General features: G+C 37.6%; 3 protein-coding genes across 7 annotated transcripts; all 3 read right to left on the bottom strand.

Annotated features, from left to right (window-relative positions):
- Positions 1-60: 60 nt before the first annotated feature.
- Positions 61-5888, bottom strand: LOC107792303 (thioredoxin-like 2-1, chloroplastic). Of its 2 annotated transcripts, none has more exons than XM_016614509.2 (4): positions 5491-5888; positions 4873-5052; positions 4066-4230; positions 61-388 (listed from the first exon to the last, which is right to left on the bottom strand). In XM_016614509.2, exons 1-4 carry the CDS (start codon positions 5656-5658, stop codon positions 296-298), a joined length of 606 nt encoding a protein of 201 aa, XP_016469995.2. In that variant the 5' UTR covers positions 5659-5888; the 3' UTR covers positions 61-295. The 2 variants fall into 2 exon arrangements, with proteins under 2 accessions (XP_016469995.2, XP_016469994.2); XM_016614508.2 differs by having other exon boundaries at positions 61-394; positions 5491-5883.
- A 1066-nt stretch (positions 5889-6954) lies between these two features.
- Positions 6955-15435, bottom strand: LOC107792302 (protein FLX-like 3). 3 transcript variants are annotated; one of them, XM_016614506.2, is made up of 5 exons: positions 15279-15435; positions 13617-14154; positions 13342-13487; positions 11363-11442; positions 10938-11256 (listed from the first exon to the last, which is right to left on the bottom strand). In XM_016614506.2, the coding sequence occupies exons 2-5, from the start codon at positions 14141-14143 to the stop codon at positions 11173-11175; spliced, it is 837 nt and encodes a 278-aa protein (XP_016469992.1). In that variant the 5' UTR covers positions 14144-14154; positions 15279-15435; the 3' UTR covers positions 10938-11172. The 3 variants fall into 3 exon arrangements, with proteins under 3 accessions (XP_016469993.1, XP_016469992.1, XP_016469991.1); XM_016614505.2 differs by having other exon boundaries at positions 15250-15420; XM_016614507.2 differs by lacking the exons at positions 10938-11256; positions 11363-11442 and adding an exon at positions 6955-7990 and having other exon boundaries at positions 15250-15424.
- A 2365-nt stretch (positions 15436-17800) lies between these two features.
- LOC107792300 (eukaryotic initiation factor 4A-9-like) lies at positions 17801-22157 on the bottom strand. 2 transcript variants are annotated; one of them, XM_016614501.2, is made up of 5 exons: positions 21873-22157; positions 19949-20437; positions 19784-19851; positions 19115-19551; positions 17801-18671 (listed from the first exon to the last, which is right to left on the bottom strand). In XM_016614501.2, exons 2-5 carry the CDS (start codon positions 20425-20427, stop codon positions 18057-18059), a joined length of 1599 nt encoding a protein of 532 aa, XP_016469987.2. In that variant the 5' UTR covers positions 20428-20437; positions 21873-22157; the 3' UTR covers positions 17801-18056. The 2 variants fall into 2 exon arrangements, with proteins under 2 accessions (XP_016469987.2, XP_016469986.2); XM_016614500.2 differs by having other exon boundaries at positions 17801-18689; positions 21873-22153.
- Positions 22158-24404: the final 2247 nt, after the last annotated feature.

Here is a 24404-nt window from a genome sequence, read left to right as displayed (position 1 = left end):
ATATTCTGTACGTTTGATTTTGCCATGAAAGTAGCAAATATTAACCATTACAAACTAATATGTAAAAACATTTTTTACCATATCGTCATAAGAAATAGATTACAGCAATGGCAAAAAATCAATGCTTTGTACAAAGGACTATGCACAGCTTTCTAACACATTGTAGAAGGAAGGTTGTGACACAGCCAATAGCAGTCTGCAGTAAGGTTCTAGAATTAAATATAGTACAAGCAAATTTGTTTATTTATACCTTGCAGTTGATTTAAACTGCCTTGCCTTTTAGGATGCAGAAATTTCAAGGAAGCACAGACTTCCCATCATCAGTTCCTTTCAGGGAACTCTCTTTTGCATGAGCTGGATTATAATTTGCAATAGCATCCTTTAATTTCTGGAGCTGCATGAATTTTCCATGAGTAAGTTGTTTCAAAGGAAAACTGATTGAAAAGTGAAAACATGAGTAGTAGAAGAGGATATGCTTAGACTGTTAGGCAATCTTCTCACCCAGAAATAAGCAAATAAAAGTTTAGGACAACACATTATCAGTAATGAAATTTCATTTACCAAAGATATCCATGTAATGGAGTTTCAACTACAGCGATGAGATAAACAATTGGGCAGTGCAAACATTTGGACAGTGTCGAGTCAGTACATTCATGTGTAGGTTCATCAGAAACAAACTATTCCCCAAGTATACCGAACAGGAAACACAACCATTATCATTGAATACCCAAAATCTACAAATCTTAATAGCCTTGGTACTAAAAGGCCTAAAGTTAGATGGAAAGATACAGGAAGTAGTTGCTTATGGAGAGATGTGGGGGTTTGCTTTTTGTCAAGAGTAGTTATCCAACCAATATCATAATTGTGGGTCCCTAAAAGATTTAAATATTAGTAGCCCTTCAAGTGACCCAAAGATATATTGGTGGTTTCAGTAATTCTTTTCCTGGTTTACATAGAAAGACATATCAACAATTTCTTCTCAATGCTTCAGAAATATAAAACATTCACTTCTTTTCCACCATGTTACCATCTCAACTGAGCATGATTCCAAGAGTTGATGAGTAAAAGGTAGCCCAAAATACAACAACAACAACCCAGTGTAATCCCACAAGTGGGGTCTGGGGAGGGTAATATGTACGCAGACCTTACCTCTACCCCGAGGGGCAGAGAGGCTGTTTCCAGGAGACCCTCGGCTCAAGAAGGCAACAAGAGACACTATATTAGTACTATCAATAGACTCATAATAAAATAACATACAATACCATAAAATCCATAACATAACATAAATACCATAAAATAACAAAATAACAGCAATATAAGAGATATAGGAAATATGTGAAAGATGTAAGGTATACTAATAAACAGCAGATAAAGCCCATCATCAGTAGCTGATCAATAGCATCCTAAGACTAATTCCTAACTGGCTAGTCTCACTCTAGTGTGCTGTAAAAAGAAATCACAATTTCCCCTAACCTACAACCTTAATGCTCGATCTCCATAATTCCCTGTTTAGGGTCATGTCCTCAGTAACCCTAAGTCGCGTCATATCCTGCCTGATCACTTCTCCCCAATACTTCTTAGGTCTCCCTCTACCTCTCCTCGTACTCACCACAGCCAGTCGCTCACACCTTCTCACCGGCGCATCAGTGTTCCTCCTCTGAATGTGCCCGAACCATCTGAGTCTTGTTTCCCGCATCTTGTCCTCCATGGGGGCCACACCCACCTTCTCTCGAATATCTTCATTTCTAATCTTATCCTTCCTTGTATGCCCACACATCCACCTCAACATCCTCATCTCTGCAACTTTCATCCTCGGGATGTGTGAGATCTTCACCGGCCAACACTCGGTCCCATACAACATAGCAGGCCTAACTACTGCCCTATAAAATTTACCTTTCAGTAACGGTGGCACTTTCTTGTCACACAAGACTCCCGTCGCTAACCTCCATTTCATCCACCCCACCCCTATACGATGTGTGACATCCTCGTCGATCTCCCCGGTCCCCTGAATAAACGACCCCAGGTACTTGAAACTACCCCTCTTAGGGATGACTTGAGAATCAAGCCTCACTTCCACTCCCGCTTCCGTCGGCTCTGCCCCAAATTTGCACTCAAGGTATTCCGTCTTCGTCCTGCTCAACCTGAAACCTTTGGACTCAAGGGCATGTCTCCAAACCTCTAACCTCTCGCTGACGCCGCGTCGTGTCTCGTCGATTAGGACTATGTCATCAGCAAATAGCATGCACCATGGCACCTCCCCTTGAATATGATGCGTTATAGCATCCATCACCAGGGCAAATAGGAAAGGGCTGAACGCAGACCCTTGGTGCAACCCCGTAATAACCGGAAAATAATCGGAATCGCCTCCTACTATCCTAACCCGAGTCTTAGCTCCATCATACATGTCCTTAATCGCCCTAATGTAGGCAACCGGGACCCCTTTAGCCTCTAAGCATCTCCATAAGACCTCCCTAGGAACCCTGTCGTACGCTTTCTCTAGATCGATAAACACCATGTGGAGATCCTTCTTCTTATCCCTGTATTGTTCCACCATCCTCCTAATAAGGTGGATAGCTTCTGTGGTAGATCGCCCCGGCATGAACCCGAACTGGTTGTCTGAAATAGACACCGTCCTTCGCACTCTCATTTCTACCACTCTCTCCCAGACTTTCATGGTATGACTTAGTAATTTAATACCCCTATAATTGTTACAGATCTGGATATCACCTTTGTTCTTATACAACGGGACCATTGTACTCCACCTCCACTCTTCGGGCATCCTATTAGTCTTGAATATAACATTAAGCAACTTAGTAAGTCATTCCAAGCCTGCTCTACCCACACACCTCCAAAGCTCAACCGGAATTTCATCTGGTCTGGTAGCTCTGCCCCTTCTCATCTTACGCATTGCCTCCATGACCTCATCGACCTCAATGTTCCTACAACCACTTAGTTCATGGGGGTTGTCGGCATTCCTCAATTCACCTAGTACAATATCCTGATCCCCTTCCTCATTTAGAAGTTTATGAAAGTAGGTCTGTCATCTCCTCTTAATCTGGTCATCCCCCAACAAAACTTTGCCGTCATCATCTTTTATGCACCTCACTTGGTCCAGATCCCGAGTCGTCCTCTCTCTCACCTTAGTGAGTCGGAGTAACTTCTTCTCCCCGCCTTTGTTCCCTAGTTCCTCATACAAACGAGCAAAAGCTGCGGTCTTAGCCTCCGTCACTGCCATCTTTGCCTCCTTCTTGGCTACCTTATATCTCGCAATGTTCGCTCTCTTCTCCTCCTCGCCAATGCTCCCCACTAACCGCAGGTAAGCCACCTTCTTCGCTTCCACTTTACCTTGTACAACTGCATTCCACCACCAGTCTCCTTTGTGGCCACCGGTGCGGCCTGAAGATACCCCTAACACCTCTCTCGCCGCCTTCCTTATATAGTCCGCCGTCGTCGACCACATAGTGTTTGCGTCCCCACTACTTCTCCAAGCTCCCATTGCCGACAACCTTCCTTCCAACTCCTGGGCTTTAACCTTAGTCAAGGCGCCCACCTAATCCTCGGGCGGCCTCGTACTGACCTCTGCTTCCTTCTTATCATAATACTAATGTCCATCACCAAAAGCCTATGTTGCGTTGCAAGGGTCTCACCTGGGATAACTTTGCAATCCTCGCACAACCTTCTGTCGCATCTCCTGAGGAGGAGATAGTCAATTTGAGTCTTCGCCACCGAATAAATATTTGTTGTGTCCTTTCGGTACATTCTTTTCCCCTGCCTTGTACAAAGATTTTGTTTCCAAATTTGATAGGTATTGTAAGTAATTTATTGATGTAAACCAACAAAAAGGTAATGCCGGTGAAATGTACATCCAGAAGAATAAGAACATTACAGCATGTGTAAAGAACTAAGGAAGTCAATCATGGTGTCCAAGTTATATCCCTTTAGTCACTTACTCTCTTTTTCTTTGAGGCTACAGGAGAGAATGGAGTGTAAGAAGTATCTTAATGCAATTAGACACTGATGGAAAATAAAAATAAAATCACACCGATATGCACTTGATGTTCCTACCTTTGCGAGAGAGCAAGAAAAGGAATCCAACAGGCCGTCAACTCCTCTATAGAAGTGGAAATATGGGAGGACTTTTACATTTAAGCTTTTGCACAAGGACTTGTTCTCATCAAAGTTCACCTTAAGGAAAAGGATTTCTGGGTGTTTTTCGGCAATCATGCAGACCTGGCCATTGAAAAGCAAAAAACAATCCAATTTTAATAAACACTAATTTTAATAAACGTATATATGAGTCATATATCAAGTTTGTTCAACATCAGGGGCGAAGCCACCTTTTGCTAAGGATAGTCAATCACCCTTCGTCAAAATATTACAAAAAATTACACTATGTATATAAGCAAAATATTAGATTTTAAATGTACATAGCATATATTGAACATCCTTTGACAGGAATTTTTTTACTTCTTTCAAGTCTGAACATCTTTTGAGAATTTTCTGCCTTAGCCACTGTCAACATCTATACAACATGGTATTCTCTTAAAACACTGAAAATACATCTGAAACAGAAAAAGATCTAATGTTTTCTACATTGGTCTCACTAATTTGGGAACATTCTCCTACTTATTTTATTCCATATGCTCCAAACAATACAAAACAGCACAAGAAATATAAGGTACTTGTGCACATAATATAAATTTTAAAAAAGAAACTCCTAGGGATTAAAAAGGCCTCCAAATTGGATGGAACTATAAGATTTGAGAATGTCAATGAAGTGTAACGCCTCTTTTGCATGAAATTCAATCTAACTGAATTTCTGTTTGCGTAAAAAGCAATGGTTCATTACTCAGGGAAATCTGAAATACTCACCTTGGGGAACAATGCGCGACAAGAAGCACACCATGTGCCATAAAAGTCAACAATGACTAATCTATCTCCAGCTTGACTTAAGGCATCTAAAAATTCTTGAGTTGAATGGATGTCAACCATATTTGAGGCATTCTTTTCCCACCATTTTGGTTGATCAGTTTCAGCAGCAGTTGCACGTACCTGATGTCCAGAAAAAGAACAATGTTACTTGACATTGCAAGTAGAAATCAGCAATCATTCATATAAGGAAAAAGGGTAGTTAAGGGAACAGATAGACAGACCTGGTCTAAATTGGTATGAACTAAAATTGGAAACCAGTCTTTAGTAAAGTTCAAAACTTTGTCTCTCTTTAAACGAATAAGCTAAAGTTTATCTGTATTATAACTCAGTCTGTAGCATCGTCGTTTCAATAGTCTAGGTAATTCGAAGTTAATTAACTGTGGGCATAGGCGGATCGAAAATTTAAACTTGATGGCTTCAATCTTTAAAATTCTGAACAATAAACTCATTATACTTCTAAATCATGGGTTCAAAATCTAATATTTGTTGAAATTTTGCCAATTTTCACATAAATTACCGAGAAAATTACTATATGAAAGAAAGACATCCAGAAATTACCTTGAAAAGAAGCAAACGTTTGTTGGGGGCATAATCAGAAGGAATTCCAACATGGGAAGAGTGAACCCTTGTTTTCCATGAGTTCAATTTAAAGGGCAGTGAATTTGAAGGAAGAGAAAAGAGGGGAAAGGGACAAACTTTAAGTGAAAATAGAGAGTAGCCTTGCATACTCCGTCTCTTTATTTACATCACAAGTAAAACAACATATACTACAGAATTAGAACTGGAATTGAAAGAGGCAGCAAAAGTAGTTGAAATTTGGATTTATGCGACCCTCGTTATCCTTGTTGCTTTCATCCCGGGGAGCTTGTTCACCCAACAATCGCCACTAATTTGCCCAACTGCTTTTGCTCCACCAACTCGATTGCAGGAAGGGCAGCCACCTAACTGGTTAAATTAAAATTTACTGGCGAAAATATAAATATGCATAATTTATGTATTATAAATACATAATTATTATGTATAATTTATGTATATATGATTAGAAAAGTAAACCATAAATGTGATCCGTTATTTGTGTAAATAAATACTTGGTTTCAATTTTTAATCTATTTTTATTATTGCTTAGGAGGAGAGAGTCCAATAGAAGTGTCCTTAACGTTTGGTAATAAATACTTTGACTACAAGATTATATACAAAAGTACTTTTTTCCTTTATCATAACTTTGGACCAATTTATGCGCAACTCAATTGTTCTATTAATATATGCTACTAATGTTCGGATCATCTTACTGTCTCCCACCAACACAAGTACCGGGATGCTCGTATTAAGGCTTAAACAAAAGAAAGAAATCATCTTATGTTTTTTTGCTTCCATTGAGATGGGAACTTGAGACTTCACGGTAAATATTTGTTATTGTCCCAAAAGATGAGTATTCTACCTTTCGTTGAGCATCAAAAGAATGTTGAATAAACACAAAGGCGCATAATTTGGTGGCAAAATATGCAGAGAACTCAAATTACATCGGAATAGTGGAAGTTATGTTTTATAGCCTATTTGTTCATTTTTCATTTTTGGGATGCACTTAGATATCAACGGAGAGGAGCAATGTGTTAAAGTGCTAGATCCCCAAGAACTGCTCGAAAGAGACTGACTTTACTGGTTATACTTGCAATTGAAAAGATAACTGAGAATATTTCAAAGTAACTTTTAAATACTTGATTTGGCCATAGAATGAACTATTGTGCTTTAACCATTAATAAGAGGTAGAGAATAAGTCGGTCTCTCCTACCTATAACAAAAGATGCGACTTCTATTTTTTGCCTTGAACACAAAATGTATCCCAGTCTTATATGTCTAGTTTTGATTTTGTGCTGCTATGACTTGACAGAGGGAACGACCCTCTTATGACATCAAAAAATTCATACAAGCTTCTCTAATATTAGAATGGCAAACTCGATCCATTTCCCAACTAAGGAAAAAAGATGAAAAAATAATGATGATAAGGCAACAAGCAAGCAGGTAGAAGACAACAAAAATACGCAGAAACTAGTCGCTGCGAGCAACAATGTATAATGCATGTTAATCAGTGACAATCAGGTCATGCAACTACCTCAAGGATGTTGACCCTTACATACTAACCTCATATTTCAATATCAAGTACGTCCCATGTAGGTCCTTTTTTTTTACTAGCCCATCCAGTCCAGATGCGTACTGTAAAAGGCCAACCATATTAGCCTTAGTATTCTGTGATTTTGCTACCCTGTCCTATCCCTTAGAAAACACACTTGAAGACTAAAAAGTGTGTACTGACTATTGTCAAATCGATCAAGCTGCTTTTTGGGTCTCTCTCTCTCTCTCTCTTTTTGTGAATCCCACTTTTGCGTGTGTTTCTTTATGCTGCTGCTCATAGATAAAACCTCTGGGAGCATAAGATGTTAAAACCGGGTTCCCATCCTGCTAAATAACAGCACGGCAACTACTATCCATTTGAACTTTGTTATGCGACTTACGGGTTGTTGACTTTCTTGATGATTGAATGGAATCAAGCCCTGGGTGATAAGGAACTTGAAAAACATGCACATGGGTGATACGGAACTTGAAACAGGCATGGGCAGAAATATGTCCCCCTCCCCATACCCCAATGGTGAATGTCGGAAGTCAACTTCCTGGATCACACGTGTGTGGGCTGATTCACGGTCAAGCTCCTCCCATTATAACACCCTTGAATTTGTGCCCAAAGTGGATGTTAATTGGATTCCTTTCAAACTTCCCATTCAATACCACTCAGAAATATCCCAATTCAAACTGACTTGGAACAGATCATCATGAGTTCCCCTAGATACCTCTTACCATTATCCGACAGCCCAGTCAAGGATCCCCAAATTAGGAGCCAAGCAAACTGAACGACTAAGTCAGAAAACATCCAACTATACTGTGTCCAGCTCCCACAGCCCAGAGGTCATGGCCCAACTTTGTACCCCAAAAAACCTCCAATAGCATAAAGGCAACAAGATAAGGAAAAAGCAGATCATTGAACCAAGCTGCCCAGCTTTCTCATCTGCAAAAAGAAAAGAACAAACTATGATGTGAGCACTATTTGCAAGGAAAAAGAAAAGAAGAAAATAACTTTAGTCATAAATGCTTTTGATAAACAAGACTCTCAAGGAGACAATTGTGCAAATTCAAGCAGCATTCTGAGTTCTAATACCATGACATAAAAGAATATGAAAAGGTAAATGAGTAAATTTACCAGTCACGTGATAGATCCATATAGTATGTTGATTCCTTCTTCCTATTAATTTTTCTTTTAGGGCAAGTCTATGGGACCTATAAGCTTTGTGGAATAATTATAGTTCATAAGGATTGAAAAGAAAAACGGAATCAATGAGCAATCCAAGTGTTGAGCAGTTGCTGACCAGAAAAAAAATGTACTCCTTGCTCCATGGCAAACCCAAAATATTCTAGCACCGCCAGCACCTGGGTCATTTATCTCAAATGCCAAAAGCTTCTTCCTTGATCTTAATTTTCATAAAGCTTTACGCCGGAACTAAAATCCAACCGCCTTCAGTGATTGGACAATGAAATCTCAGCATCTTATCAAATTTACTCACCTTCTTCAATTACAGAGTGATTCCCTTTAAATAACTGGCACTAACTAACTAATAGGTAAACCCACTCAAGCACACAAAACCAAGTAGTAAATAATTTAGCAGTCCACCTAAATACAAGATTGCTGTGCTGAAAATAGCTGTAGTTGAACTGCAGACCATTGACCCCATTTCATAGAGATGAGATATGCTTCAACTACTAAGTAAAGAATGCAACATGAAACCGGCGTAGAACAACACTGCGTTATCCATTAATAAGGTGCACACACTGTCAGCAAGGTAGTAACCTACTTGCTTCTTCAACCCAAAAATTCAATTTGTATCTCCTTTTATGTCTGAACTGCAAAGTGAAATACCATACTATAACTAACATTGGTTTCCCATTTGTGACCCAAACACTGCTAACAAACGATAGAATGAGCACCCAAGAGTGTCTCCTAGTGGCCAATGAAACAGGTGCAAACCTTGGAGATCAAGGTTAGACAAAATACTAGGTGATTTCTTCTCATCTGGCTACACTTTGGTAGGCATAGTTACCTAACACCTCTGCCAATGCTAGCAGGAATGGTGAAATAGTCAAGAAGCATGCAAGCTAGGCCCAAACACCACCATTATTTTAATAAAAGAAACGACTGCAAAACAGAACCTCAAAGCAAACTCCTCCCAACAATGCATTCAACATCAAGTAAATGGAAGCAAAAATTCCTTCTTTGTTTCAATTCACTGATAAAATAAGTCTCTATGAAGAACTAAACCCACCCACCACAATATCAACATATAACAGGTAAAAAATGGAAAAGAAAGTCGATATAAAAAGAATGATGATGATGATAATAATCCTAGACTATATGTTAGTGAAACTGACATCAAATCCTAGACTATAAGGAAAACTGAACCTAAATATTAAGCCGGTGTCCGCAAGAATTAGTCCCCCAAAAAGAAGGCATTTTACAAGCATAAAGAAGAAAGAGAGGGAGCGATCTACATCTAAATATTCCTGAACAGAAACGCAAAGAGACAGAAAGAAGATATAGAAGCACATCCAAGTAAAACCTCTGGTAGAAATATTGTATAATTCAGGGGCCATCGAAACAGAATACTTGCCTATGGCCTTTTGTTTGGCAGTCATCGATTGCCAATGTAGCTTCCACTGTCTTCACTCCAGATCTGAACATACATAAGCAACTCGTATTCCAATTGCTGCAGCCAGGATGACTTACCTCTTGAACAGTATAGAACAGCTACATGTTAAGTGAACGGTTCAAGAAGGATTACCCAAAAGTTGCTGCATTTTCGAATTTGAATGAGTAAAATCAGATCAGGGAGGTATTTCAAGCTCTCTAAACTCCAAGACCATCCCAGCTTCACCGCTCTGCCTTTTGTCTCCCCATCTTGTAACCATGGTCTCATTCCAAAGAATCTACAAGACCATGCCAATCTATTTTGGGCTGTAGTAGCTGCCTCCAATGGAACTGATAACTTGCTGGACCAACGCACAGTGTTTCACTGAGTGACACTATACTTCTTATTCCCTAAGGCACAATCCTTTCTCTCCAGTACCCCATAATGATTTGAGTTCATCATTAACCACCAACTTCATGTTTGTACTCAAATAAAACAGGGATAGGATAGTTACAGACTCTTCAGATCATCACTATGTTTACAGCATGCCACTGCAGAGCAGACTGTCATTCATCAAGTGCAATACTTATGATAGGCATACTCACTGCTGCTGATTTTCTTCATAAACAACTAAACAAGAAAATCCGCTCAACAAAAGCATTCATAAATATAATGCCCATACAGCATTCTCCCATAAGTACTGGTGGACATCATTCATATTTACTCTTCACTATCATTCATTTCCACTCTACATCATCATTCATTTTCCACTCTTTACTACAGTTATCCTGGCCAATATCCTATATACTTGCTTGAATAATACACCCAGGGAATAGAAACACAGTGCAAAAATCCTTCAGGGAAGTCTACCATAATAGTGGTTCCTATTGTGATGAGGGTTATTGCACTGCATCAATTTCTTCTGTCAGAATTAAGTACTGAATATATATCTCAAAGGGAGGTCCAACTAATACAATCAAGAGAACATGGGTTTGTAATGTCCTCAAAGCAGCTACCTCACGGTTAAGCTTCAAATCCCAAAATACTTTTTTCTAGTAAGCCAAAACATTGGCAACTTCATATTCTCATACAGTACACCATCTATTATGATAACAACGTGGTCAACCATACTCCCAAATTCATCAGCTAGTCCCTTGCAAAATGCTTTCTCAAGTGATACAATCTTAAAAGTTTCACCAGAATTATTAAGAGAATCAAATGCTCACAAAGAGCAAAATGGACAAGGAATATGTACACAAAGAACTGGAATGCTGCTACTTTTAAACTGTAAAGTTATAACATTAGACATTAATTAAAAATATCCATCTCCATCAGCTATGGGAGAGCCTTAATTACCCTATACAGTTCAAGATAACAAGCAGCACACAGTACTTTAGTATCCGAATATGATAACATCCACATCAGAGACTAGAAAATTATAAGCACAAACAGAAGAATAAAAAAGAGGCCCTTCTTCCTACTGGATAGCAAGCGAACAGGAGAGAACACCTCAACGACGATTCATCTGAGGTTTCTCAAGTCCTCCCCATGAAGCTGAAGTAGCACCGTACAAAGGACCCTTGTCCGCAGCACCCTGAGAATAATGGATGAATGTCAATCCACCAAGTCGACACTACCTATGCTGTTTGCTATGACCACTAAAATAAAATTTCCAATCATGTGACTGGAAATATTCATACCATATGAACCCCATATCCCTCGCCATGAGGAGCAGGAAAAGTTGCATCATGTCTGCCATATTTCATCCCATATGATCCACCTTTAGCAAACAGATAATAAATCGTTAACATAAGTAACCAAAAGAACAAAGAACCGTCACATTTCTTGAACTCCATCAACCACACTAGAAGGCCAATATATGCTCTAACAATTATCAAGAGTAAACTAAGTTCTAATTCTACTGATCAAACAGTGGAGGCTTATAAAAAGATATAACTTGTAATCATTCTTCTCACTACCCTTTAGCTAAAGAAGTTTGAGGATGGATTTTAAACTACTTTTCCTTAAAGAACCTATATAAGGAATGCATGTTTCCATCATGGCAGGCACATTACTTTTTTTCTAAGTATCGTGCAGGCACATATTGTTCGACTATACTGTTGTGTTTCGTGCACTATTTGGTCATTACCTAGTTGCATTTCCGAGGACAATAGCAGTAAAAAATGAAATTGACCATCTCTATATAAGTCTTTCTATCTCTAGAAGTGGGCGCTTTTCTTGTGGTGGTGAGGGATGCCAGCCGGTTGGTAGGTAGGTCTGCCTCTAACACTGCAACAAGTGGAACCAAAAGAGACCCTTCACTGCAACTCCAGAATGAGTCCCTATATCATGAGCTACAAGCACTACCAAAGAAATGTATTCATCATAAACTCCCAAATCTAAAGGTCATTTAGCCTCAAAGGGCAAAACCTGCAAACTACTTGAGAAAATAATAATCCAGAAAAGAATGCTTTTACTTGGAATCACTATTCACTACTCCAAGCCTTGCCATCCTACCATTATAACTGGGTTATAACAGAACCCTACTTGCTTTCAAGCTCAAGGAAAACCAAAAAAAAAAGAAGACTAAAGAGGCTCATCTATAAACAGCAAATAAAGGGCCCCCAGATCCTAAGATTGCCACATTGGGCAACTAACTAAATAAATATGGAGGCTAACCTGGGACAGCAGATTGGGTAGAGGAAAAAACGGAGAAATTTAACTAATACCAATCAAGCATAGATAAGATTTCTAACAGAGCTATCTAAGAAACTACTAGAAACATAATAAGAGCCATTACAAAGAAAAGTGCAAGAACATATTCGCATAATGACAACTGTATAATGCTACGTACATTTGCTGCTAATTCGAAACACAAGGCCCTCAGTGAATTGCTTGAAATATTTTGGATGATAATGGTCCTTGATAGTTTGCTTCATCTAATCTCAGCTTTTATTTTCTCTCTTTGGGATAAGCTCAGTTTGTTGTAGTTGTATATACAGCTACATAATAAAACATAGTTTCCTATATCATACGTAGAATGATGCATGCAGGCAGGTGGGCCTATAGACACACTGTTTTAAAGCAGTATGTAAAGTCAAACAGATGCCACATTGGTTCGAAGAAATCTAATCCAGCTGTAAGAAGGTAGTTGTTCAAGAGAAACTAGGCTGTGCGGCTGTGCCTCGCTGTAGAGCCAGACTGCACAGAAGTTGGGGCTCAAGGTAGGCAATCTCATCTAATAAATTTTAAAAGTACGTGTAGGAGAAAGATAACTAGCTTTTATCCGGTAAGTGAATAATAAGACTGCTCAAATATAAGAGTTAGCTTGGTCCCCAATTACCCAGAAGACCAAAACGTTTAGCACTTATCAAGGTTTTTAACACCTTCTTTAGGGACACTGGTAAAAATGAATCTTGTCAGACTCTGCCATTTTACCATTAGTTAAAATCCCAAGACTCGAGCATCAACCATTTCTGAACTTCTCTTCTACTACATACCAATACAGGAAAAAGGGGAGTAAAAGGAAAAAGCCATTTCTACAGTTGGAATGAGTCAAATCTGCTCGGGAAAGCATTGGAGAAGCAATTAAAACAGTAGCTCCACCACTAGAATAGAAAACATGTAAACTGCCCCCCACATGCTTTATAAAATAAAGTGTAAACTACTAAGAGCGTACCTGCAGCCCATGCTCTACCATCAGAATTAAAAAGTTCAGCACGTAGCTTCTCAACTTCGCGTGCCATTGAAACTAAATTTGTCTCCATTGCCTGTCTCTGATCCATGAGTTCAATTTTAGCCTTCTTTTCATAGTCAGTAGCAGACCTATAAGTCACGATCAAATTAATAAAAGGGTTTCAACACCTGATGGCCACCAAGCAGGTGTTTGAAGTAACAGCATTCCGTGTTAATCATATCTCCAGACACAGAAAGAAACAAAGTAAGAGCAGATACCTTGCGCGTAAAAGTTCCTGATGCAGACCATCAATCTCAGCCCTTAAAAGGGGAATCTGTTGGCTATCAGCTTGTAGCTTGGCGAGGTCTTTGGTGAGGGTCTGCACCTGGCCAGAGAGATCCTGCTTAATAGTATTAAGCCTCTGAACTTCAGTATGGAGTTGTTTAGCCTCATTTTTCAGAGGTTCAGTAGCTCTAAGATCACCTTCCAGCTTCAAACCCCTTTCGATCAGTTCCCTAGAGCGCATTTCATGCTCCGCCTGAATATCTCCTATTGCAAGATTCATGCGATGAAGTTCCTCTTTTGCAGCACCCAATTCACGTTGAAGAGCAATTCGATCTTCAACCAGTCTCCGGTTTTCACCCAAAAGTCTGCGTATTTCAACATGTTGTATTTCAAGTTCTTCCTCTAACAAAGCAGGATGAGGCATGGGCCGAGGCATAGGACCCCGAGTAATATGTCCTTCTGCGGGATAGCCCCGGCGGTTATCAAATGCTTCCCGAGGAATGCGATTCCTTCCTGCCATCTCACAGAGTGCTGTAAAAGAGTGAGTACAGCAAAAAGAATTAGACCACAACAATAAGAAACAAACAGCTCAAAAACAAGTAATGATATGGCAATTCAACCAAGTCTTAAGCAATGTGGGGTGAAAACAAGCTACGGCCGCAAGGCACAATATTCTCATCAGTAACACACAAATAATAGTTTATTTAGTTGGCAGAGTCAGATAGTGCACAACACAACTAACACTAGACAACAAATCGTTGGCTGCTTCTATGTGAGCAAATTCTTAACAAGCATCCTTAGTTATCCAACAGAAATTAAAGATCTAAGACAAAATCACTCAAATCTTATTGTGATTCTTTTCTTTAGAGGTGTGTCATCAGGAACGTTACAGATCTAGACAATACAGGAAGACAAAAAAAGGCGGCATTCATGTGTAGGAGGGTTAATAAATAGTCGGCTAATGTAAGTAGTAATAAATGGGGAGCTAAAAGCAACTAGCAAACTGAAATGCAGCAGTAAGCTGTCTAGCTGCAGTTAGCAACTATGCTCGTATAGATAAAAGATCCCAAATATTCCTTTCCATTAATAAGGGAATCAGTTTGCACAAGAAACAAACAAGTCAGGCATTTAATTTTGGAAAGCATATAAAAATAACATTAATTAATTGCAGAATAAAAATGCCTCGAAATAACAGAATTAGTTAGATAACATACTGTCAATTAGCCTGTAAACAACGTGCTTTAAACTATATAAAGTGCATATACACTGGTAATACATATAATCTAGCATGAACATTCACAAAAAATAAACTTTACACTGAATAAAAGAGAAAAAAAAACAAAAAACTACTCACGAATCCCATAATACTACATCAATCACGATTCATCCGTTAATTCTCAGTATATATAACAACAAAAAATTCAAAATAAATAAATAAATAAAGATCAAGACTCCTCGTTGATAGTCCAAATCAACGTTATAAAAAGGACAAAAGTATAACATGAAAACCCTAAAATTTGCATTCATAATAATCTGAATAGATTCCTGAAGTGAACAGTGCCAAAATTTAAAAGATTTCCAAATCAAATGGAATAATTACAGCTGGGGTTCAATTTTAGAGCTTACAAAAATAAAAAAGATGTTTTCGTCCAAACCGGTATAGAGGTGTCTCTGTCTCCGCCGCTCGAGAATTGTATGCGCAGCCTTGCAAAGTCGCAGAAAATAGTTTTAGGGCCTTTTTGGCGATGCCTAAGAACTAAAGTTGAAGGGAAATAAAAAAGTAAATTACCTTGTCCTATCCCGCAAAAATAAGGAAAGAACAATTTATTTATGAGAAAGTTAAATTAAATAATTTTAATTATTGGGCCTATTGACGGAAAGGAGAGTGTGATTTAAGAATGACCATCGTCTTGAACATTTGACAAAAACCTCATGTTTAATAACTTTTAGGTAAATTTTCATAAAGCATTTAGTGGTAATTAGCTATTTAAAGATATCATTTGTTATATTACGGATTGTAGATACGTTTTCTGTTTTTATAAGATGTATTAGATGTATTTAAGTTATTGTATTCATGAATACAATAACAAAAATAGACGTGAATCAGGAAAGTCCAGCTAATCAGTTGTTGTATTCGACTGTATTTATGACGTGAAATTTGGGATTACAGCTGGACAGATTATTGCATTAGACTGTATTCACGACGTGAAACATGGGATTACACTATTTTTAAACGGAAAGTGAATCAATTAACATAATAGACTCCTAATATAACTCAACAAACTCAATTATAACACACAAGTTTTGTATTTCCTTGTATAAAAAAGATTCTCAACCGAAAATACCCCAAAAACATAGCAATCTTCAGAGAATTATATAATACATCTGAATTCATAAATTATATTAATTAAAATATATATATGAGTACATTCATGGCATATAGCGAGACAGTGAATACAATGAAATACATAGAATACAGCGGGATGCATTGAAATACAATGAAAAAAAAGACAGTGACTACAATGAAATACCTACAATGAAATACATGGAATACAGCGAGAAACATTGAATTACAATGAAAAAAAAGACAATGAATACAATGAAATACATGAAAATACTGCGTGATATGATGAAAATACGTTGAAATATATTAACAGAAAATCAAGTTGCTCAGCCCCAAATTCCGTCATCTTTGTTCAAGAACAAACCCTAATTTTCGGCGAGTCCGCCGTCAAGCATAAACCCTGAATCTCACTGTCCCACGCATCCTGTACAGTAAAAAATTGATAGTTTCGCTTGCCTCGAAAGTGGTGAACAGCAATCCAACTGTCGTGATCAGCCCTTAGCTTCCCGACAACCATGTTTGGATTCACCAAATTATTGCCATAATAAAACTCTGCTTCTTTAAGCTTCTTGCGGCAGCAGACACCTAAATTATTCTAGGCATGGGTCTTCCTGAAGTGGTCGATGTTGCCCGCAATTATGCCGTCATGGTCAGAATTCAGAGGTGATGTTGTATTTTATAGAATCGGAGAAATCTTCGGTATAGGTATACCAGGCAAATTTTCAGGGAATGGGGAAAGAGAATGATATGTATCAAAGTAGAGAGAGAAAGAAAATAGCATAACTGAATAGCGTATTTAGTGGCTTAGGGGTAAGAGGTAACCAAAATTAGATATTTTGCTATAAACATTAAAAGGTATCTATAGAATATAATTTTTTAAAATGGTATTTATTTAAAATAAATAAGGTATTAACATTTGCTATATTAGGTAAAAATTCCTAACTTTTATCCCATAGGTTCATGCAGTTCATTTTCAAGGTTATTGATTGTAATTTCTTGAGAAAGAGAAGTCAACATGTAAATTTGTTTATATGTAAATACTAACATAATTTTCTTCCAATAACATGAAAGTATTGATATTTGTGTGATATTTGAAATTATAAAAAATGTATTTGTTACTAATCAAACTTCATGAAAGGTATGTTAAAGGATGCGAGAAAATGGAGAATTATACGAGCAAGTTGCATGTAACTTGCCTTACTAGATTTGGAGGCATTTGCACAAATGGCCTCTTCGTGTCACTATGTAAATTCTTTCCTTCGGAGCGGTCAAAATTTGTCTGCCAACAGAAAAAAATCATTCAATTATGTTTAAAGACGATATTTAACCAAGTTGATTAACGGTCACAAAATTTAAAGAATGCCTTAAAGAAGATCATACAGCGCAAACAATCCGGAAATTTCTTAAAGAATTAACCCAATAGCCGCCCACCCAACCAATTCTCCAAGACCCATGTACCACCAACTCGGTCATCGTTAAAGCCTTTAGCTTTTTAGCGTATTTCGGTTGTGATGTCTCAAAAGTGTTACTCCCTTCGGTTTACAATAAGTGACCAATTTGCTTTTTTATTTTGGTTTAAAATAAGTGTCCAGTTATATAATCAAGAAAAAATTCAATTTATTTTTACAAAATAACCCCTATGTACATATCCCTAAAAAGTTTTCTTCTCACATTAAATGTTTAATTAGGGGTAGTTTAGTCATAGTAGGTATTTTTGCATAGAATTTAGTATTTTGTTAATGGGCGTGCTAAAAGCAAATCGGTCACATATTATGAACGGGAGGGAGTATAACTTATTCTACTCTTTTGGTATATACACAGTGCAGATAGTACTTTCCTTTAATGATTGCTTCATTAGTACCCAACAAGGAAAACAAAAATGCCAATATCAAATAAGTTGTGACAATGGTGAGAGAGATTCCTATGTGCAAACTTGTAGTCACCACTGACTTCCCAGAAAATTGCATCATAAAAAAATGCAAACACCTCGTTCGTGTTCGCTCAGAAAAATATACTAGGAGCTATCTTTAAGGAAGGAAAAGGATACTAGGAGCTATATTCTTACCTATATCACAACCTAAAAAGCTTTTTAGAAATCAGCAACATTTGATGGAAGTTCGTCGATGACCACATTGTAGAACCTTTGAATATCAGATAACATTTTTTCCTCATCTGCTGTTACAAAGTTGATAGCATATCCTTTGCTTTCAAATTCTCCACTTCTTCCAATACGACGGAGATAATTCTCTAGTTGAGTTGGAAGATCATAATTTATCACAATACACACCTGTTGCACATCAATAACACGAGCTGACAAATCAGTTGTGATAAGTATACTAGAGGAACCAGAGCAAAATTCACGCATGATTATGTCTCGAGTTTTCTGGTCCATTTTTCCATGAGTGGCTGAGACTGTGTGACCACGGCTTCGCATTTTATCTGTTAGCCAATTGACCTTTAGGCGGGTGTTAACAAAAATAACACTTTTGGTGATGTTTAGTCTCTCGTAAAGATCATATATTGCATCAAGCTTTCGTTCTTCCCTTACAACATTGACATAAAATTGTTTGATACCCTCAAGAGTCAGTTCATCAAATTTGACTAACACTTTCACTGGCTTATTCATGAACTTCCTCGTGATTTCAAGGGCGTCAGCTGGCATAGTTGCATAAAATGCTACTACGTGAACTTTGGCAGGTAAAAGCTGCAAAATGTCATAAATCTGCCAATAAAGATACATGGAAGACAAAATCAAAACTATGAATCTGCAAAGTGCTGGTAAAATGAAATGGAGGGGAAAGATTGAGTCAGTATATAGTATATACCACTCCATGAGAAGTAGCAAGAAAATGCACTAAACTCGTTTCTGCAAAGTTTTAGCAACTAATTGAATAGAAAGGATAACCAAACCCTGTGCCACTAACATTATGCATACCATTGAAATCTCTATTTCTAATCCCAAGAATGATTAAGGAAGGAGGAAAAGCACATGCTGACATCGTTTAATTTCACATCTTCTACACTGGTTATTTCAAGAGAATTAACAAAAGAGATACTCCGAAATTGGGAAATACCCAGCCACCCTCGGACCTAAACAGAAAGCATATGTCATCAAAGTGTAAAATACTATTGCAGAAGATGAACTACCTGGTCTTTAAATCCCCTTGAAAGCATTTCATCAGCTTCATCTAGCACAAACATTCTAATGTGATCAAGAAGCAGAGATTGGTTTTTCCTCCGCAACATGTCAAATACACACCCAGGTGTACCAACAACGAGATGAACTCCAGCTGATAGGATATGCTTATCCTCCTGGATGCTATTACCACCTACACAAGCATGGACCTTTACCCCAAGGGGGTCGCCAAGTGCTCGCATGACATTCTCAATCTGTTGTGCACGTTCACGAGTAGGTGCCAAAAACAAGGCTTGGCATTGAACTAAGCCACAGTCAAGCTGTTGTAAAATTTCAGAACAAAATGCAGCTATCTTCGCTGAGGCAGATAGAACCTGCTGAATTACATCAAGTCCCCCGCAAGATGGAACTATACCACTTTGCTGGATTGTGGATGGTTTCTCAAGACCTTCAATAGAAGCATCAAAGATTGCACTCAGCAAAATGGATTAGGAGGCGCGAAGCGGAAATTGTCAAGAGGTGAAGTCCGTGAAGAACTTAAGAGTTTTAGTATCATTTTGAGGAATAGAAAATCCAAAATTGTTAAAAGACTTAACACTTATACAAATAGATAATCCAAACAGAACCTAAACAATGAGACAAACAAAAAGGATTTCGATTGAATTTTTTTGAAAATATACCTTCTTTATTTGTCTGAATCTGATCCATCAGTTCAACTTTAGCCTTATTTTCATACTCAGCAGCAAACCTAAAAGTCATAAGACAAACTTAATATTACCTCCTGATAGCCACATTGTATGTTAATCATACTTCCAGAGGCAGCAGGACACAATAATAGCATATACCTAGCACACAAAAGCTCCTGACGCAGTCCATCAATCTCAACCCTTAAAGAAGGAATCTGTTTGTTTTCACCTTGCATCCTGACGAGGTCCTTCGTGAGTGTCTCTACCTGACTAGAGAGATCCTGCTTAATGGTACAAAGCTTTGTAACTTGCGAACGGAGGTTTTTAACCTCAATTTTCAGTGGTTCTAGAGCTCGGAGATCTGCTTCCAGCTTCAAACGCCTTTCAGTAAGTTCCCTACAGTGGATTTCATGCTGAACTCGAATATCAGATATCATAAGATTCATGCGATGAAGTTCCTCCCTAGCAGCACCTAATTCACGTTGCAAAGCAATTCGATCTTCAGCCAGTCTCCGATTTTCAACATGTTGCATTTCAAGTTCTTTTTCTAACAAGGCAGGATGACGCATGGGTGGAGGCATAGGACCCATGGGAATATGTTGTGCAGGGTAACCCTGATGATTATGAAATCCTGCCATCTCACGTGTGCTGTAAAAGTGTAATTGCAACAAAAGAATTAGACCACACAATCAGAAAAATTCAGCTCAATAGTAGATGAATGATACAGCAGTTCAATTAAGTTTTCAACAAATGTCCTATAATAATCTTCAGAATGTTCTGTGGGGGAATAAGTTCGCACAACAAAGTTGCAGTGGTTATGCCATTATCAATAATAATAGAGTTATCAATGTTATGGCTGGCCCTTCGGAACCAAGGAAGCTTAACGAACCCAGTAAATCGCATAATTCTTGATGGTGAAAAGAGAAGCCACAAAAAAAAAAAGGAGGATCTGCCATTGACTTATAGTTCAAGTTCCTATTGGAAGGAGGGGGAGGAAAGTCCAGGAAACTGAATTCTATAGAAAGACAAGAAGGTAATAAGAGCAAGTCGATCACTATATAATGGTCTTCCAAGAATATATTTATGGGGCAACTAATGCATCAACTTTCGAAGAAACTAATTAAAAGACGAGCCCATTGAGAAAATACATAAGTTAAGTATACAGTATTACATCACCAGCTGGGCAGACAAACACTTTAAAAAAACTTATCTTATTCAAAAGTAAAACAAAAAAACCAAGGCCATGAAATAATGGAAGCTAATACGGAGTGGACTTGAGAAATCCAGAAAAATTAAGGTGAACCTGTCATTTCCCTCAGGCTAACAATCTCAATCTATAGCTGAATTGGAAAATTAACCATCATATGTATACTTCTTGATGCTGATCAACATACGATAACCAATTAGTGTTGCAAAAGCACAATTTCTCATAAAATTTTATTAAAATTGGCAGTTTCAGATAGTGCACAAGAAAAGTAACAACTACAGACTAACCGTTGGCCGCTTAGTTGTTAGCTAATTCATAACAAGCACCCTTAGCTTTCTTAAACAGATGGAAGATATAAGACGAATTCAGTCTTGCTTCTTAACAATTTTCTTTTGCTGCAATTTTGTTTTGAGCTATGCTCTTCTGTTACACATGCAATGGATTTTCCGACTTCATACAGCAAACCAAAGAAACAAACATCAAGATCAAAATTACTCCTTTTCTTTCTCAGCCAAGGATGTAGCCTAATGGTCAATCAATTGGATTGAGAACCATGAGGTATCAAGTTCAAATCTCAGCGGACGCAAAAACACTAGGTAATTCTCACTGTGATCGTGATTTTTTCTATTTGTCTAAGCCTTGACGGATAGAGTTACGCAATAAGTGTAAAATTAGTTGAGGTGTGTGCAAGCTGGTGGGGACAATAGGATAATAAAAAATATTTTCTTTTTTTCAACAGCATGTAGAAAAATTAAAATATAAAAACAACCCTAGATTCCACATTCTTATTTTTTTGGGTTAATAGAGGAGATAACTCGACTAAGAAAACTGTCAAAATCAAAAGGAATGAAATAGTGCTGAGATAGGATTTTATACCTTGAGAAGATAGGGAAATTGAACAGCGGCAGCGTCGGACGCCGGTGGAAAGGTGCCTCTCTCCGCCTCCGGGAGAATGGTTTAGGAAGTGATTTTAAATCCGTTACACTCGAGCCCCGTCCCGCCGAAACAAAATGATATTAGACCAGAAACAATGATAGTAGCTCAAAGGGAGAAAATTTGTCATCTTTTATAGGAATTGATTTCTTATTTTTTTTTTAGGAATAAAATCTAATCTATTTATTATCTTTATCAAGTATTTCTCTCGGCAGGGAGGATTTTACCCTTGGACTTACGCGGTGTGAATCCGATTACACAGGTAAGCATATTTGACCATTTAGATATCGGATGATTACAAAAATAAAGTAGGGGTAAGATATACGTACGCACTATTCTTCTTAGACCTCACAATGTAGGATAATATTGGGTATATTATTGTTGTTGTATGATTACAAAAATAAAGTATTATGTAAGAGTTACGAATTTAAATTTATATGAAGATGTCTGAAATTTTTATTTTTATTTAATTTGTAACAATCGGGATATTTTTACCTTTTTTCTTTTTGTAATGCAACTACATAATAAAAGAAGTCAGCTTCTTCCATTAATATTTTTTATATTTTATTTCAAAAACTCGTCGTGTGATAATTCTCGAAATTAATTTCTATATAACATATGCATAAACCTATCAACTTCTCCTCAAAAACTAACTATATAACGGGAAAAAAGTTGATTTGAAATTTTGAATATTTAGTAGATAACTAATGGGAGAAGTGCTATGATTATTATATCTCAATATTTTCTTTAATACTATATTCAATAATTAAAGGTCGATTTTGCTTTTAATATTAATGGAATGACTAAATTCCTTAGGCAGCCATTCAAACAACTCATTCTTCAAAAGGGTATTTTATACAATTGAAACAGCTAATTCCTTTTAGATTATGGCACCTATGGAATGTGCGTAACAAAAATTGTTTTGAAAATGCAACTCTACAGCCTTCAACCAACGCAACTATCCAGTTAACCGACGAACATCTTTTCCTAACTAACATTTGCAACCATAAAAGTCTTGAAATAGCTATGTATGTAAAATGGAATCCCCTGGACGGGAATTATCATCCTAAATAGAGATGGGGCTTTTAGCCCCCACAACCACAAGCTGGCTTTGGGGGTTTTCAGAAACCACAAAGGTGATTGGGTAATGGGTTATGCGGGTCACCATCAGACCAATGTCATAGAAATCAAACTTGGCACTACTACGTGGTTTGCAAATAGCAGTGGCACATCAACTAGCTCCATTGCAAATTCAGATGGACGCCCAACATGTAATCACTATATTACAAACACAAATAATATAACACTCATCTTTGCTAAATGATTATAGATTCCTGATCCGGCAATTGGGTACTGTTTAACCAAAAATCTGAGTCTTTGGTCAAAGCTAAAAAGAAATTCGGGTTACTGATAATCAGGAGACGAAAATAAAATACTTTGGAGAATGATGGTAAAGCAGCAAATAGTTTTGTATTTCAGTAAGTTCCCAATAGTACTCTGTGTCCTTACAAATGATGATACTTCTTCCTTTTATAGGTAATTCTAGGTAAAGGAATGAAGCCTCAGCTTTAATGATATAATTATGAGTAATAAATGATATTGAATAAGCCGTTATACAATCATTCCTATTAAATACCAATTTTCTAACGTATCAGGTATTTAATAATGAATTTGGACTCCTTTCTGTCATCAGATCTTTGTCTTTAATGCCTTCTAATTCGTTGGCTGTAAATGACTTGAATTGGTACGAGACTCGTATCTGCACTTCGTCTCGTGCCTATTTAAATTCCTCTTCCCGTGGCTGTCTCCATCCGTGCCTCTTAGTCAATTGTTGCGCTTTGACCATTTAACCAAACCATGTGTCATGCCACGTCATCTTTAATATAAACTCAGTTTTTTCCCAATACAGATAGTCCCCCCACTTTTCATTTATTTATCAATTAAATAATTGGGAAGCAGATCTTCATAAAAAAAGGAATTTTCGCCACAATTAATGCTTATGACAGTATTAACGCCTCAGTAGTCTTTTCCATTTAATGTTCTGCCCATGTGTCATTTTCTGATTGATTCTGCTATTTACACCCCTTTTCAAGACTTCTTCATTCTCACTATTCACGAAGTGATAGTTGCCTTTATTATAGGCTTTCCATCATTACACTTCTAAGTTTGACGGTTCCCATTATATACATAACTTTTTCTTCCTTTGTCTTCTTCACAAATCTTCAGCAAACATTTTCTTCTTTATTTCTACTTTCTTTCGACTTATCTTTCCTAACAATGTCATCTTCAAACCCTAACCGTAAAAAAGTTCTGATTCTAGACCAATTCCCCAACGCCCCTGTTAGACACAGAAGAGGCGGAGGAGGTAGGCTTCAAACAGAGTTAGAATCTACTCGAGACGGCTCCTCTGGTTCTTCTTCAAGGAGTTCTATCCCAAAGGCCCCCTCTTCTAGAAGTAGAGAAATTCTTGATTCT

The sequence above is a fragment of the Nicotiana tabacum genome, chromosome 6, assembly GCF_000715075.1.
Source record: "Nicotiana tabacum cultivar K326 chromosome 6, ASM71507v2, whole genome shotgun sequence".
Taxonomy (NCBI): domain Eukaryota; kingdom Viridiplantae; phylum Streptophyta; class Magnoliopsida; order Solanales; family Solanaceae; genus Nicotiana; species Nicotiana tabacum.
This window is presented reverse-complemented; position numbering and strand designations above follow the sequence as displayed.

Bases quoted from the DNA above. Each gene is read 5' to 3' on its own strand.
- LOC107792302 (XM_016614506.2), bottom strand. From the start codon at position 14,143: ATGGCAGGAAGGAATCGCATTCCTCGGGAAGCATTTGATAACCGCCGG. The intron at 13,488-13,616 runs GTATCTGCTCTT...CGTGACTTATAG, and splicing joins CAGGAACTTTTACGCGCAAG to GTCTGCTACTGACTATGAAA. The intron at 11,443-13,341 runs GTACGCTCTTAG...TGTTTGCTAAAG, and splicing joins TGGTAGAGCATGGGCTGCAG to GTGGATCATATGGGATGAAA.
- LOC107792303 (XM_016614508.2), bottom strand. From the start codon at position 5,658: ATGCAAGGCTACTCTCTATTTTCACTTAAAGTTTGTCCCTTTCCCCTC. The intron at 4,231-4,872 runs GTGAGTATTTCA...TTCAATGGCCAG, and splicing joins GTCGCGCATTGTTCCCCAAG to GTCTGCATGATTGCCGAAAA. The intron at 395-4,065 runs GTAGGAACATCA...AAATTCATGCAG, and splicing joins TTTCTTGCTCTCTCGCAAAG to CTCCAGAAATTAAAGGATGC.
- LOC107792300 (XM_016614500.2), bottom strand. From the start codon at position 20,427: ATGGCAGGATTTCATAATCATCAGGGTTACCCTGCACAACATATTCCC. The intron at 19,552-19,783 runs GTATATTTTCAA...CTTCTATTGAAG, and splicing joins GATTCAGACAAATAAAGAAG to GTCTTGAGAAACCATCCACA. The intron at 18,690-19,114 runs GTAGTTCATCTT...CTTTATTGGCAG, and splicing joins CAAGGGGATTTAAAGACCAG to ATTTATGACATTTTGCAGCT.